This window comes from Salvelinus sp. IW2-2015, unplaced genomic scaffold, assembly GCF_002910315.2.
Source record: "Salvelinus sp. IW2-2015 unplaced genomic scaffold, ASM291031v2 Un_scaffold3349, whole genome shotgun sequence".
Lineage (NCBI taxonomy): Eukaryota > Metazoa > Chordata > Actinopteri > Salmoniformes > Salmonidae > Salvelinus > Salvelinus sp. IW2-2015.
The window spans coordinates 6,133-20,957 of NW_019944633.1; the positions used below are offsets into that span (position 1 = coordinate 6,133).

Below are 14,825 nucleotides of genomic sequence, written 5' to 3' on the forward strand. Positions count from 1 at the left end.
AAAGTAGATGTCCTAACTGACTTGCCAAAACTATAGTTTGTTTTAACAAGAAATTTGTGGAGTGGTTGAACAACACGTTTTAATGACTCCAACCTAAATGTATGTAAACTTCTGACTTCAACTGTACATACAGTGCATTCGGGAAGTATTCAGGCCCCCTGACTTTTTCCACATTTTGTTACGTTACAGCCTTATTCTAAAATGGTTTACATTGTTTTTTTGCCTCATCAATCTACACACATTACCCCATAATGACAAAGCGAAACTGGTTCTTAATGTTTTGCAAATTTATAAAAAACATAAAACAAATACCATATTTACAGTATTTAGTGTTCAGACCCTTTGCTATGAGACTCGAAATTGAGCTCAGGTGCATCCTGTTTTCCATTGATCATTCTTGATTTTTCTACAACTTGATTGGAGTCCAACTGTGGTAAGTTCAAATGATTGGACACTATTTGGAAAGGCACACACCTGTCTATATAAGGTCCCACAGTAGACGGTGCATGTCAGAGCGAAAACCAAGTCATGCGGTCGAAGGAATTGTCTGTAATGCTCCGAGACAGGATTGTATCGAGGCACAGATCTGGGAAAGGGTACCACAACATTTCTGCAGCATTGAAGGTCCCCAAGAACACAGTGGCCTCCATCAATCTTAAATGGAAGAAGTTTGGAACCACCAAGACTCTTCCTGGAACTGACCGCCCGGCTAAACTGAGCAATCGGGAGAAGGGCCTTCGTTAGGGAGGTGACCAAGAACCCAATGGTCACTGACAGAGCTCCAGAGTTCCTCTGTGGAGATGGGTGAACCTCCCAGAAGGACAACCATCTCTGCAGCACTCCACCAATCAGGCCTTTATGGTAGATAAACGGAATCTACCATTCCGCTTGACGGAATGCACTCCTCAGTAAAATGCACATGACCGGCCGCTTGGAGTTTGCCAAAAGTCACCTAAAGACTCTCAGACCATGAGAAACAAGATTATCTTGTCTGATGAAACCAAGATTGAACTCTTTGGCCTGAATGCCAAGTGTTATGTCTGGAGGAAACCTGGTACCATCCCTACGGTAAACCATGGTGGTGGCAGCATCATGTTGTGGGGATGTTTTCAGCAGCAGGGACTGAGAGACTAGTCAGGATAGAGGGAAAGATGAACGGAGCAAAGTACAGAGAGATCCTTGATAAAAAACCTGCTCCAGAGCGCTCAGGACCTCAGACAGGGGTGAAGGTTCACCTTCCAACAGGACAATGACCTTAAGCACACAGCCAAGACTACACAGGAGTGGCTTCAGGACAAGTCTCTGAATGTCCTTGAGTGGTCCAGCAAGAGCCCAGACTTGAACCCGAACTAACATCTCTGGAGAGACCTGAAAATAGCTGTGCAATGTTGCTCTCCATCCAACCTGACAGAGCTTGAGATGATCTGCAGAGAAGAAAGGGAGGAACTCTCCAAATACAGGTGTGCCGAGCTTGTAGGCTCATACCCAATAAGACTCGAGGCTGTAATCGCTGTCAAAGGTGCTACAACCAAGTACTGAGTAAAGGATCTGAATACTTAAGTAAATGTGATATTTATTTATGAACTTATTTGTCCTTTGTTATGGGTTAGAATAAGGCTGTAATGTAACAATGTGGAAAAAGGCAAGGGGTCTGAATACTTTGTAAATGCACAGTATGTACCTGTATCACTCCAGCATCCCAGCACTCAAACTGACCCTGTGCATAGCGTCTTACTTTCTTGTGTTCTTCTTTCTATTTGTTGTGTGTTTTTGTTCAACCTTATGTTATTTTTAGTGCTTCATTGATATTGATTACTTAATGCATGTTTGGAGTGTGCAAGAAAGGAATTTCACTGTACTAGTGCATTTAACATCAAAACTTGAAACCTCTTATCTCTCCTTCCTACTCTCTCTCCGTCCCTCTCTTTCTCTTGCTCTCTTGGCCACATGGTCATGTCCTGCTTCTGAGAGAGAGGGAACGCCCCAGAGCCCAGTGCTCTAATGTCTTCTCTTGGCTCTTTTCCCAATGCCACCCCTCATCTCTTCCCTCTCTCCTGGCTTTGCTCCTCTCCCTTCTCTTGTTTCCTCCTCACTGCTCCCTCCTCTCCCTTCCTTTGCTCTACGCCTCCCCTCTTTTATATTTCTCCCTCTTTACATCTCCTCGCAGGTATTTAATGAAAGCATAGTTTCCATTAAAGCGAGAGTAAAGGAAATGTGGATGACCGGAACAAGAGGAGATTATTGTCTAGCTCTCGCTTGCTGTCTCTCATATCTCTCGTTATCTCGCTCTCGTTATCTCGCTCTCGTTATCTCGCTCTCGTTATCTCGCTCTCGTTATCTCGCTCTCGTTATCTCGCTCTCGCTCTCGCTCTCGCTCTCGCTCTCCGCCTATGACTCATAGCACTCATCACGCTCTCGGCTCTCGCTCTCGTGCTCTCGCTCTCGGCTCTCGTCTCTCGCTCCTCTCGCTCTCGCTCTCTCGCTCTCTCGCTCTCTCGCTCGCTCTCTGCTCGGCTCTCTCTCTCGCTCTCTCGCTCGCTCTCTCGCTCTCTCGCTCGCTCTCTCTCTCGCTCTCTCTCTCGCTTCTCTCTCGCTCTCTCTTCTCGCTCTCTCTCTCGCTCTCTCTCTCTGCTCTCTCTCTCGCTCTCTCTCTCGCTCTCTCTCTCGCTCTCTTCGCCTCTCGTCTCTCCTCTCGTCTCTCTCTCGCTCTCTCTCCGCTCTCTCTTCGCTCTCTCTCTCTCTCTCTCGCTCTCTCTCTCGCTCGTCTCTCTCGCTCTCTCTCTCGCTCTCTTCTCTCGCTCTCCCTTCGCTCTCGTTATCTTCGCTCTCGCTCTCGTTATCTCGCTCTCGTTATCTCGCTCTCGTTATTCGCTCTGCTCTCGCTCTCGTTATTCGCTCTGCTCTCGCTTCGTTATCCTTCGCTCTGTTATCTCGCTCTTCGTTATTCTCGCTCTCGTTATCGCTCTCGTCTATCTCTGCGCTCTCGTCTCGTCTATCGCTCTCGCTCTCTCGCTCTCTCTCTCGCTCCGCTCTCAGCTCTCGCTCTCCGCTCTCGCCTCGCTCTCGTCTCGCGCTCTTCTCGTCTGCCTCTCTCTCGCCTCTCTCTGCGCTCTCTCTGCGCTCTCTCTCTCGCTCTCTCTTCTCTGTCTCTCTCTTCGCTCTCTCTCTCGCTCTCTCTCTCGCTCTTCTCTCGCTCTCTCTCGCTCTCCTCTCGCTCTCTCTCTCGCTCTCTCTCTCGCTCTCTCCTCTCGCTCTCTCTCTCCGCTCTTTCTCGCTCTCTCTCTCGCTCTCTCTCTCTGCTCTCTCTCTCCTCTCTCTCTTCGCTCTCTCTCTCGCTCTCTCTCTCGCTCTCTCTCTCGCTCTCTCGTTCTCGCTCTCTCGCTCTCTCTCTCGCTCTCTCCTCGCTCTCCTCTCGCTCTCGTTATCTCGCTCTGTCTCGTTATCCTCCTCTGCTCTCGCTCTCGTATCTCGCTCTGCTCTCGCTCGTTATCTCGCTCTGCTCTCGCTCTCGTTATCTCGCTCTCGTTATCTCGCTCTCGTTATCTCGCTCTCGTTATTCGCTCTCGTTATCTCGCTCTCGTTATCTCGCTCTCGTTATCTCGCTCTCGTTATCTCGCTCTCGTTATCTCGCTCTCGCTTCTCTCGCTCTCTCGCTCTCTCGCTCTCTCTCGCTCTCTCTCGCTCTCTCTCGCTCTCTCTCGCTCGCTCTCGCTCGCTCTCGTTATCTCGCTCTCGTTATCTCGCTCTCGCTCTCGTTATCTCGCTCTCTGTTATCTCGCTCTCGTTTCTCGCTCCGTTATCTCGCTCTCGTTATCTCGCTCTCGTTATCTCGCTCTCGGTTATCTCGCTCTCGTTTTCTCGCTCTCGTTTATCTCGCTCTCGTTATCTCGCTCTCGTTATCTCGCTCTCTGTTATCTCGCTCTCGTTATCTCGCTCTCGTTATCTCGCTCTCGCTCTCGCTCTCTCGCTCTCTCGCTCTCTCGCTCTCTCGTCTCTCGCTTCTCGCTCTCTCGCTCTCTCGCTCTCTCGCTCTCTCGCTCTCGCTCTCGCTCTCGCGCTCTCTCGCTCTCTCGCTCTCTCGCTCTCTCGCCTCTTCTCGCTCTCTCTCGCTCTCCTCTCGCTCTCTTCTGCTCTCTCGCTCTCTCTCGCTCTCTCTCGCTCTCGTTATCTCGTTATCTCGCTCTCTCGTCTCGCTCTCTCTCTCTCTCTTACTGCGCTCGTTATCTCGCTCTCTCGCTCTCGTTATCTCGCTCTCTCGTTATCTCGCTCTCCTCGCTCGTCTCGTCTCTCCCTCTCGTCGCTCTCTCGCTCTCTCGCTCTCTCGCTCTCTCGTTCTCTCGCTCGTCTCGCTCTCTCGCTCTCTCGCTTCTCTCTGGTCTCTCGCTCTCTCGCTCTCTCGCTTCGCTCTCGTCGCTCTCTCGCTCTCCTCTCGCTTCTCTCTCCGTCTCTCTCGCTCTCTCTCGCTCTCTCTCGCTCTCTCTCGCTCTCTCTCGCTCTCCGCTCTCTGCTCCTCGTGCTCTCTCGCTCTCTCTCGCTCTCTCTCGCTCTCTCTCGCTCTCTCTCGCTCTCTCTCGCTCTCTTCTCGCTCATCTCGCTCTCTTCTCTCGTCTCTCGCTCTCGTTCTCTCGCTCTCGCTCTCTCGCTCTCTCGCGCTCGTTATCTCGCTCTCTCGCTCTCTTCTCTCTCTCTCTCTCTCTCTCTCTCTCGCTCTCTCTGCTCTCTCTCGCTCTCTCTCGCTCTCTCTCGCTCTCTCTCGCTCTCTCTCGTTATCTCTCTCTCGCTCTCGTTCTCGCGCTCTCGTTATCTCGCTCTCGCTCTCGTTCTCGCGCTCTCGTTATCTCGCTCTCGCGCTCTCGTTATCTCGCTCTCTCGCGCTCTCGTTATCTCGCTCTCCTCGCTCTCCGCTCTCATCGCTCTCGTTATCTCGCTCTCTCGCTCTCGCTCTCTCGCTCTCGTTATCTCGCTCTCTCGCTCTCGTTACTCGCTCTCTCGCGCTCGTTATCTCGCTCTCGTCGCTCTCGTATCTCTCGCTCTCTCGCTCTCGTTATCTGCTCTCTCGCTCTCGTTATCTCGCTCTCTCGCTCTCGTTATCTCGCTCTCGTTCTCTCGTTATCTCCGCGCTCTCGTTATCTCTCTCTCGCTCTCGTTATCTCGTCTCTCGCTCTCGTTATCTCGCTCGTCTCGCTTCTCGTCTATCTCTCTCTGCTCTCTCGCTCTCTCGTTATCTCGCTCTCTCGCTCTCGTTGTCTCGCTCTCGTTGTCTCGCTCTCGTTATCTCGCTCGCTCGCTCTCGTTATCTCGCTCGCTCGCTCTCGTTATCTCGCTCGCTCGCTCTCGTTATCTCGCTCGCTCTCTCGTTCATGGCCATATGGTCCTGTCCTGCCTCTGAGAGGGTGGAATAGCCCCCTTTCCTCTCTCCCTCCCCTGGCCCCTCATCTTCTCCCCTCAGGCAGAGATGTAAAACAGGGTGTGTGGTGGAGAGGAGACATGTACCAGTGTGAATTGGTGCCAGCTGAAAGCCCTACTCTAACCCTGTCTATCTGTCTGCTCCTACACCAGTGAACTGGCTGGGTGTCACGTAGGGGAGAGTGCCAGAACAAACCCGGCCATCCTTTCTAGGCATCTTTTTTCTCTTCCCTCTCGTTATCTCTCGCTCTTTCGTTATCTCGCTCTCGTGATCTCGTTGTCGCGATCTCACGCTCTCGATCTCTCACGCTAGTGATCTCGCTCTCTATAATCTTCTTTCCTCTGTCCATCTCTGCCAAAGCTCCAGACACCTGCAGGTATTTAATGAGAAGATGGTTCCCATTAAAGGTTCTGTGCTGGCTGTCACGAGGTGCTCAGAGAGAGAGAGAGACTTTACTTTCCTCACTTCTCTAATGAGACACCCTGGTAAATGGCTGGTCTCTCTCATCTCTGACAGGGCTCATACTAACCTCACTCACCAAGGTCACAGTTTAAATGCACTGTATGGATCTAGTTTTAAAGCAGTGTACTGTATGGATCTCTAGCTCCAGTCCTGGAGAACTAACTGTATGCAGGATTTTTTTTCCAAAACCAGCTGGGCTGAAGCGAAACCAGTAGTTCTCAAGGACTGTACTTTTCCACCCCTTACATACGTTAGTTGGAGAACTTCCTCATAAAACGTGCTCTGTCTCTGCCTAAGGTGTTTTGCTTACTGTTAAGTGTGGCTAGCTCTATTCAGAAAGTTGAACAGAAGTGTCTTTCGGATACTCTGTCAGTCATCCTAAATTGGTAAGTCAGTGGTAATCATGCTGGTGGGCATGATTGGCTTGTTTCAGGTAGCCTCCATCTTTTTCAGCCACTCTGTCACCTCAGGGAGTGAATGAACCACTGAAGGGTTTTCTCATTCTACCCCAGCATAACTCTTAACAGTGATGATACAATAGTGCTTCTAGTCTCATCCTAACCACCCTGCAGCCTCTTTGTATCCACAGAGCTTTCTTTCTATCTTCCTCTCCTCTTTTTATCTCCACCGTCTCCTCCAAGGGAGTGTGTGAATAAATGAGGTGGGTGCTGATGTTCAGCTGTTTCCTCCTCTTACTCCTGCTCTTTCTCTCTCGCTCTCTCTTGGTCTCCCCCCCCCCCTCCTGGCTGTCTGTGGGTAAGCACTTTGCCGGGTGACAGCGCCCATCCTTCACAGGGCCTTGCCATATGCCACACTGCTGTCAGAGGAGACTGCGGCAGATGCTCCAGCTGCTCTCTTCACCCCTATCTACCTCTCTACACACCTCCCTTTCTCGCCTCACACACCTCCCCAAAACTGAGACGGGGAGATGTGTAGAGGCTCAGTGAGACTGAGACACAAAGTGAGAGACTTGGTTAGGGAGGATAGACAGAGAAAGAATGGGAAGGATGGAAGATGGGTGTATGAGGGTGGAAATGGTTTGAGAAAAGATGTAACAGGGTTTGGAGTAGGCTTGGGCGGTATCCAGATTTTCATGTTGTCATATCGCCCTTCTCATATACCAGGCTTTACAGTATAACCGGCATAGCACACAAGGCAAGTGCTAAAAACGCAAGAAAAGCCCATTGGGCCTGTATTACCAGAATGCTAACAAAATTAGCACAAACTACTATAATAGTGAAATCACAAAGCTAAATGCTAACGGGCAAAAACGGACAAACTAATTGGTAAGACTGGCAAACCCAGCTCATAAAGTTATACAAGCATAGCTACTAGCTACCGGATATCATTTTCGATCTGTTTGGACATTTACAAGCGAAAGTGAACAAGATAAATTGTGCAAATGAACAAAGTTGTGATGCTTGCTTTTCTGAAGGAAGAGCAGCATGTGTACATGGACCAGATGGGAGGAGAATGGAGGGGGGAAAACACTAGTAGGAATCACAGGGGAAAAAATAACTCATCCAGAGATCTTTGACTTCTGTCAGAAAGCCATTCTAAGATATGATGGAGAACATTGAGTAGTGAATTGCACATACGTGTAAGTTCATCACCTCATGTGCGCTGCACAACAGAGACTCACTGATAGAATGCTATGGATTCACCACATGGCTTTCTCCCGGTGTGCTATTTATAAACAAACACGTGACTGGCTCAAGTGTTCTGGGGAACTACGATAAGCTTCATCGCTTAAAATGTGACAGGTGAAATGAAGAAAGCAATCTGCTTTATCTCTTAACGTATTGCACAAGTGGACTGCAGGTAACAACTTAAAGTAGCTACAAATATGAACATTTATTGAAAAAGTTTGAATAAATATTTTTGAATATTGGAAGAACCATCCCGTGTTTTTTTCCAAATAGAGAACCAGTAACTGAGATGGACAGATGAATAGTGATAGATGGAGAGAAGGTGAGAGAGGAGAAAAGTGCCTTTGTTTCATGTTGATCCTCATCTGATCCTCATGGGGCGGCAGGCAGCCTAGTGGTTAGAGCGTTGGACCAGTAACCGAAAGGTTGCAAGATCGAATCCCCGAGCTGACAAGGTAAAAATCTGTGGTTCTGCCCCTGAACAAGGCAGTTAACCCAGTGTTCCTAGGCCGTCATTGAAAGTAAGAATGTGTTCTTAACTGACTTGCCTAGTTAAATAAAGGTACAAATGAAATCTACTGGGTTTTCACCATTTCGCTGTGTCCGCAGCGTATCAACGTTGACCTCACGTCTATCTGTTCCTAGTTGGGTTAGGCGGTATCCAGATTTGCATACCTTCATACCGTGCTTGTGCCTTCCCGGGATAGGCGGTCTTACCGGTAGTGCACACAAGGGCACTACTGTGTTTTGTTAGCATACCAGAATGCTAACAAATTGCTAACAGGTACAAAGGAATCCCCTTAGCGGTTAAGTAAATGCTAACGAGTGCTAAGACCATCAACCCAGCTCATACAAGTTTGCAAGTATCTCAAAACACACAAAACAAATATTAGTCAGCAGGGATCTTAATCCAGGAGGGGATTATCTCTTCTGTTACAAGAAGCTTGATCTTTCAAGCTAACGTTAGCCGTTTAGCACAACCTAGCTGGAGAGAATTTGTCCCATCTTAGATAATTAACTCAATAGTTATAAGATATATAGCTGGCAAACATTAGTAGTGAATATCATACAAGTGTAACTTGATCACCTTTCTCCAGTTGCGCTGCAAGGAGTGACTGGCCTCAAGAAGCTCACGTTTTGCTCATTGTGCTTCTTTATAAACAAACACATGTGACAGCTGTTTTGGAAAACAAGTCCTGGTAAGCTTCATAATGAAAAATAATCTAACAGTCAAAATAATGAATGTAGTCTGCTTTGTCTATTACCTAGTGCACAAGTTGACTGCATGTATTTATATAAAATGTACAAATATTCAAATTTGCTTAAAACGGTATTATCGTACGAGGTTATTTAGAAACCCTAGTTTCTAGGCCACCTCATTCAGGTTGAGAACAAGTTTCACCTTGACGCAACAACATCAACAGATCTTTAAACCCAATCAAAAAGCCCCTTTAGTTCTTCTTATAAAAAATGAAGCACCAAGTAACGGTCTTTCTCCCGTGCTCCTCCAGGTCGTTTCCTTCAAGCGCTGTTAAATCGGGCCTCCGTCTCAAAGCTATCAGTTTAGTGTCTCTGTGATCTTCCAGCAGAGAAAACACAACTAGTTTCAAGGGACCTGAATGGCTGGCCTGCCTGTTTTCCTGCATCCGTGTGTCTGCGTCGCTCTGTCTGCACTTCTCTCTGCCACCCAGGCAGTTGTTTGACTCTGTGGAAGAACAAGGCTGGCGAGACAACAGTAACACATGGCTCCGAAACAATGGGAAACTGGCTGCTGTGGCTCCGGTCCGCTCTCTCTCGTGCGCGTCGTTCACCAGCTTGACTTCAAATCATGCATGAAATATGCCTCTGCCCCCGTCTCTGTGTCGATCCACTCAAAAACGTCTGTGGCGGACGGGTGCAGGTGCAGGCTGGTTTGCTGAAATATCAACTGTAGATCTAGTCCAGTACCCTGGTGTGAATGGTGTCTCCACGGACTCCATGGACTGCTCATCAGTAGTGTTAACTGTCACTCACCATCTAATAAAGTAGGGGAATAATTTGGCTCATCCGCTATGAAGCTTTAATGGATTGCCAGCAGGGTTGACTGGTATGTTTTGCCCCAGTTAAGCGCCTAGATTTAAGTAATTTGGTTTAATGTCTGCATGTGTGAGTGTGGGCTTTTAGATGTGTGTGGCCTTATTTTGGGGATTGCTGATACCTCTGAGGAAAGTATGTTTATAAAGACAGTGTGTTTGCAATCAATATAGTTTGTGTGTCTTGAGCAGCGCTGTTTACTCTGGTTGACTGGAGAGCGGCTGGAGAGAGATGCGGAGAAGGCCAGTCATGCATTATAAAAGCTGCTGATGAGTTTCTGCGCTCGGGGGTTCAGACGACAACTTTAAAAGATCACACACCTATTAAGGCAGAGTGAGGAAAGGTGTGCGTACGTGTGTGTGACCCAGTCTGCTCTGGATTGATCAGAGAAAGTCTCATCTTGAACATAAGACACAGTAGAGGGAAAAGAAAGTGTTCCATAACTTAATGACCTTGATTTGCACATTTTTTCAGGACTATTTCACGCATCGCGTACTGTAAATCAATTAAACAGACACGTAGAGGAGTAAAAGAGACTGACGCATAAATGAATGAATCTTCTGGGCTCTGAGATTCCATAGCAACTGTCTGGTCTGCAGAGATCAAGAGGGCTGCTGTGAGTCAATAGAGAAACCGCAGTCAGGGGTTAAGGCCATTAACTTCTCTGGGATAGGTGGGACGGTAGCATCCCACTTGGCCAAAATCCAGAAAAAATGTAGCGCGCCAAATTCAAATATATTACTATAAAAAATCAAGTCTTCATGAAATCACACATGAAAGACACCAAATTAAAGCTACACATGTTGTGAATCCAGCCAACATGTCTGATTTCAAAAAGGATTTACGGGGAAAGCACACCAAACAATTATGTTAGCTCAGTACATAGCCACAGAAAAACACAGCCATTTTCCCAGCAAAAGATAGTAGTCACAAAAAGCAGAAATAGAGATAAAATTAATCACTAACCTTTGATGATCTTCATCAGATGACACTCATAGGACATCATGTTACACAATACATTTATGTTTTGTTCGATAATGTGCATATTTATATCCACAAATCTCGGTTTACATTGGCGCCATGTTCAGAAATGCCTCCAAAATATCCGGAGTAATTGCAGAGAGCCACGTCAAATAACAGAAATASTCATCATAAACTTTGATGAAAGATACATGTTTTACACAGAATTAAAGATGCACTTGTTCTTAATGCAACCGCTGTCAGATTTAAAAAAAACTTTACGTAAAAAGCACACCATGCAGTAATCTGAGACGGTGCTCAGCTTTAACAAATTTCTCCACCATGTTGGAGTCAACAGAAATACAAAATTATATCATAAATATTCCCTTACCTTTGATTATGTTCATCAGAATGCACTGCCAGGAATCCTAGTTCCACAAATCGTTGTTTTGTTCGATAATGTCCATTACTTATGTCCAATTAGCTACTTTTGCTAGCATGTGTAGTACACGTGTCCAAACGCTCGCGCAGATGCAGGCAAACGTTGGACGAAAACTTCAAAAGTTATATTACAAGTCGAATAAACGGGTCAAACTTAGTAGAGAATCAATCTTCAGGATGTTATCATTTATATCCAATAAGGTTCCAACCGGAGAATTCTTTTCAGTCTCTATAAGTAATAGAACGCATGGCGATATCATGAGGAATGCGCATGACCAAGAACTGGCAATCTGCCAGACCACTGACTAAAACACCTCCCATCCGGTCCCACATCACAGTATAGGCTTCATTCAGCGTTCTACAGACTGCTGACATCTAGTGGAAGGCGTAGGAAGTGCAAACAGATCCATATATTACAGGGAATTGAATAGGCGATGAGTTTAACAATGACCAGTCTCAGAATTCTCACTTCCTGTTTGGATTTTTTCTCAGGTTTTTGCCTGCCATATGAGTTCTGTTATACTCACAGACATCATTCAAACAGTTTTAGAAACTTCAGAGTGTTTTATATCCAATAGTAATAATAATATGCATATATTAGTATCTGGGACAGAGTAGGAGGCAGTTCACTATGGGCACGCAATTCATCCAAAAGTCAAAATGCTGCTCCCTATATCAAAAGTTAATGAACATCGCCACCATAATGATACAGTAATATACGGCCTTGCTGACGAGGATGATGGTGCTGATGATTGTTAAACATGCTGGTGATGAAGATGATGATGATGACAGGAGAACATGACAGAGGGGTGAAGACCGAGAGTAGTTCAGTCAGTGTGTGTAAATAGGAGCTAGCTGCAGAGCTACAGCAAAGTGTTGTTTCCACCTGGTTAGATGATGGAATAATGGGCCAGGTTAGCCAGTGTGATTAGCCTAGCGTGGCTAGCCGTGCCATACAGCGGCTGAGTGCACCGCCATGCTTACTTATACCAACAGACACACATGAAACAGAAACACTCCCATCTGTATTTACCACTATATATAATGAGTGTGGCCCAATTGGCACCCTATTCCCTACAGTCAAAAGTTGAGCACTATACAGGGAATAGGGAGCTATTTGAGACGCGGCCATACAGAGTGCATCTCAACAGACCCAGTGCTGTCTGTTGACTTACCTGTTATCTCCCTCTTACTCAGTCTCCAGTTTACCAGTCATACAGAGTGGTGCATCCAAACAGACCCAGTGTGTTTGTTGACTTACTGTTTATTCCCTCTTACTCAGTCTCCAGTTAACCAGTCATACAGAGTGCATCTCAACAGACCCAGTGCGTCTGTTGACTTACTGTTATCTCCCTCTTACTCAGTCTCCAGTTACCAGTCATGACAGAGTGATCTCAACAGACCAGTGCTGTCTGTTGACTACCTGTTATCTCCCTCTTACTACTATGTCTCACAGTTTACCAGTCATACAGAGTGGGCATCTCAACAGAACCCAGTGCTGTCCGTGTTGACTTACCTGTTCCCTCCCTCTTATCCTTCAGTCTCCAGTTTACCAGTCATACAGAGTGCATCTCAACAGACCATGTGCATGTCTGTGATTGTACCTGTTATCTTGTCCCTCTACTACTAGCTCAGTCCCAGTTTACCATGTTCTGTTCTCAATCGTCTCCTATAGTCTGTTCTGTGCTTTCTCCTTCGCTCTCCTCATCTCAATCTTCATCTCTCCTCCACACATGTCTGGTCTCTCCCGTCCTTGTATGAGTTGCTAATCAGTGTCTTCTGAGTGCTTGTGAGTGATTGTGTTGTGTGATAATTGGTTGTCACATGATATCCATACTAAGTCCCCTGAGGTGTTTATGGAGCCAGTGGTGAGTACCCTGACATGTATGTGATGACACAACCAAGCATACACCCACATTCTACTCGTGGCAAATGACATTCGTCTCTGCAATTACATCACACATTTATCTCTATGTGACTATGTCTGCTATGTCATCACAGGAAATGAGTTTGTGATGAGAGTCTATTCCTCCTTGGATCCTCTCCTACCTATATATTTCTGTCTGTCACCTTGTCCTGCCTTTTTTCTCTCCCAGTCTTTTATTCTCCATGTCTAACTCTTCCCTGTCTTTCTCTCCCCTCCAGGCTAACACTTACACCTCCATCAGGAGAAACAAGGGTCCTTGACATTCAATTTCTGCTTGCCAACACTTTTTCATTGTGTGTTTTTCTCCCCTTTCGTCTCTGCCTGAGTCAGATGGGCGGAAGAGGAACGGAGATAGGAAGACAGAGAGGGGGACAGGGAGGGTGTTTCATGGGGGCGCAGCTCCATCCCTCCCTGTCTGAACAGACAGAGAGGGGGACAGAGAGGGTGTTTTCATGGGGGGCAGCCTCCATCCCTCCCTGTCTGAACAGACAGAGCGGGGGACAGGGAGGGTGTTTTCATGGGGGGCAGCCTCCATCCCTCCCTGTCTGAACAGACAGAGAGGGGGACAGGGGGGTGTTTTCATGGGGGGCAGCCTCCATCCCTCCCTGTCTGAACAGACAGAGAGGGGGACAGGGAGGGTGTTTCATGGGGGAAGCCTCCATCCCTCCCTGTCTGAACAGACAGAGAGGGGGACAGGGAGGGTGTTTTCATGGGGGGCAGCCTCCATCCTCCCTGTCTGAACAGACAGAGAGGGGGACAGGGAGGGTCTTTTCATGGGGGGCAGCCTCCATCCCTCCCTGTCTGAACAAACCAGTAGCAAGGTCACCTTACTGGGATGCATTTGGGAGTTTGTGGCCGTGACACAGCTTTTTCTAGGAACAGTTTTAGTGGCAATGAAACAAAATTTTTGGGGGGAACCGTTTCAGTGTCTTAGGAATGCTGCTTTAAAATGTTTGGATTCTTCTTGGAAATTATGTTGCGATCTTTGGTTCTTTACTTTTGTGGTTTTAATGGTTGCTGATAACCTAATAGGAGTGTGTGTGGACGTGTTTAGCTATACTTGTGGGGACCAGAAGTCCCCACAAGAACAGTAAACAACAAAACTGAGGACATTTTGTTATTCCCCACAAGGTCAGACGCTATTTCTAGGGGTTAAGGTTAGAATGGTGTTAAGGTTAGGAGGGAAAATAGGATTTTGAATGGTACTACATTTGGTGTCCCAACAAGGTTAGTTGTACAAGACTGTGTGTGGGGCGCACGCTGTCCTGTAGTGAGATAAATTACTACTTTCGATATTGTCTTGAACAGGTGGCTAAGCCAGCATGGAGAATATATACACACACCTAATGATTAATAGACTGAGTCAAGTCCCTGTCTAGTGTCTTGTTTGAGTGGATGTGGTAAATGAGCAGAGCACACCGTTAATTCTTGGAGGTGTGTGTTTGCATGGCAGCTTTATTTAACGGTTGATGTATTGATTGGTGTGGCAGAGATCGTCTGTTAGTGGCTGATCTTCCTGTATATGATTTGATGTGTGTGTTTGATTTGTCCATTAGAAGGTGTAAGGTGATAGACGGTCTAATACCACTGATGTCTGTCTGTTGGTTGCTGTCATGTATACAGTGTGAGTAGACTGACTGGCTGATCTTCCTGTATATGATTTGATGTGTGTGTTGTCTGATTTGTCCATTAGAAGGTGTAAGGTGATAGACGGTCTAATACCACTGATGTCTGTCTGTTGGTTGCTGTCATGTATACAGTGTGAGTAGCTGACTGGCTGATCTTCCTGTATATGATTTATGTGTGTGGTTTGATTTGTCCATTAGAAGGTGTAAGGTGATAGACGGTCTAATACCACTGATGTCTGTCTGTTGGTTGCTGTCATGTATACAGTGTGAGTAGACTG

The 14,825-nt window shown here is 46.9% G+C and overlaps 1 protein-coding gene across 1 annotated transcript; it reads right to left on the reverse strand.

Moving 5' to 3' along the window:
- Positions 1–2,534: 2,534 nt before the first annotated feature.
- LOC139025827 (putative uncharacterized protein DDB_G0271982) lies at positions 2,535–5,756 on the reverse strand (the record flags this gene model as incomplete). The annotated part of the gene is made up of 2 exons (XM_070441032.1): positions 5,622–5,756; positions 2,535–2,618 (listed from the first exon to the last, which is right to left on the reverse strand). Coding segments are annotated over exons 1-2 (219 nt in total), but the record flags the coding sequence as incomplete, so codon positions are not given.
- Positions 5,757–14,825: the final 9,069 nt, after the last annotated feature.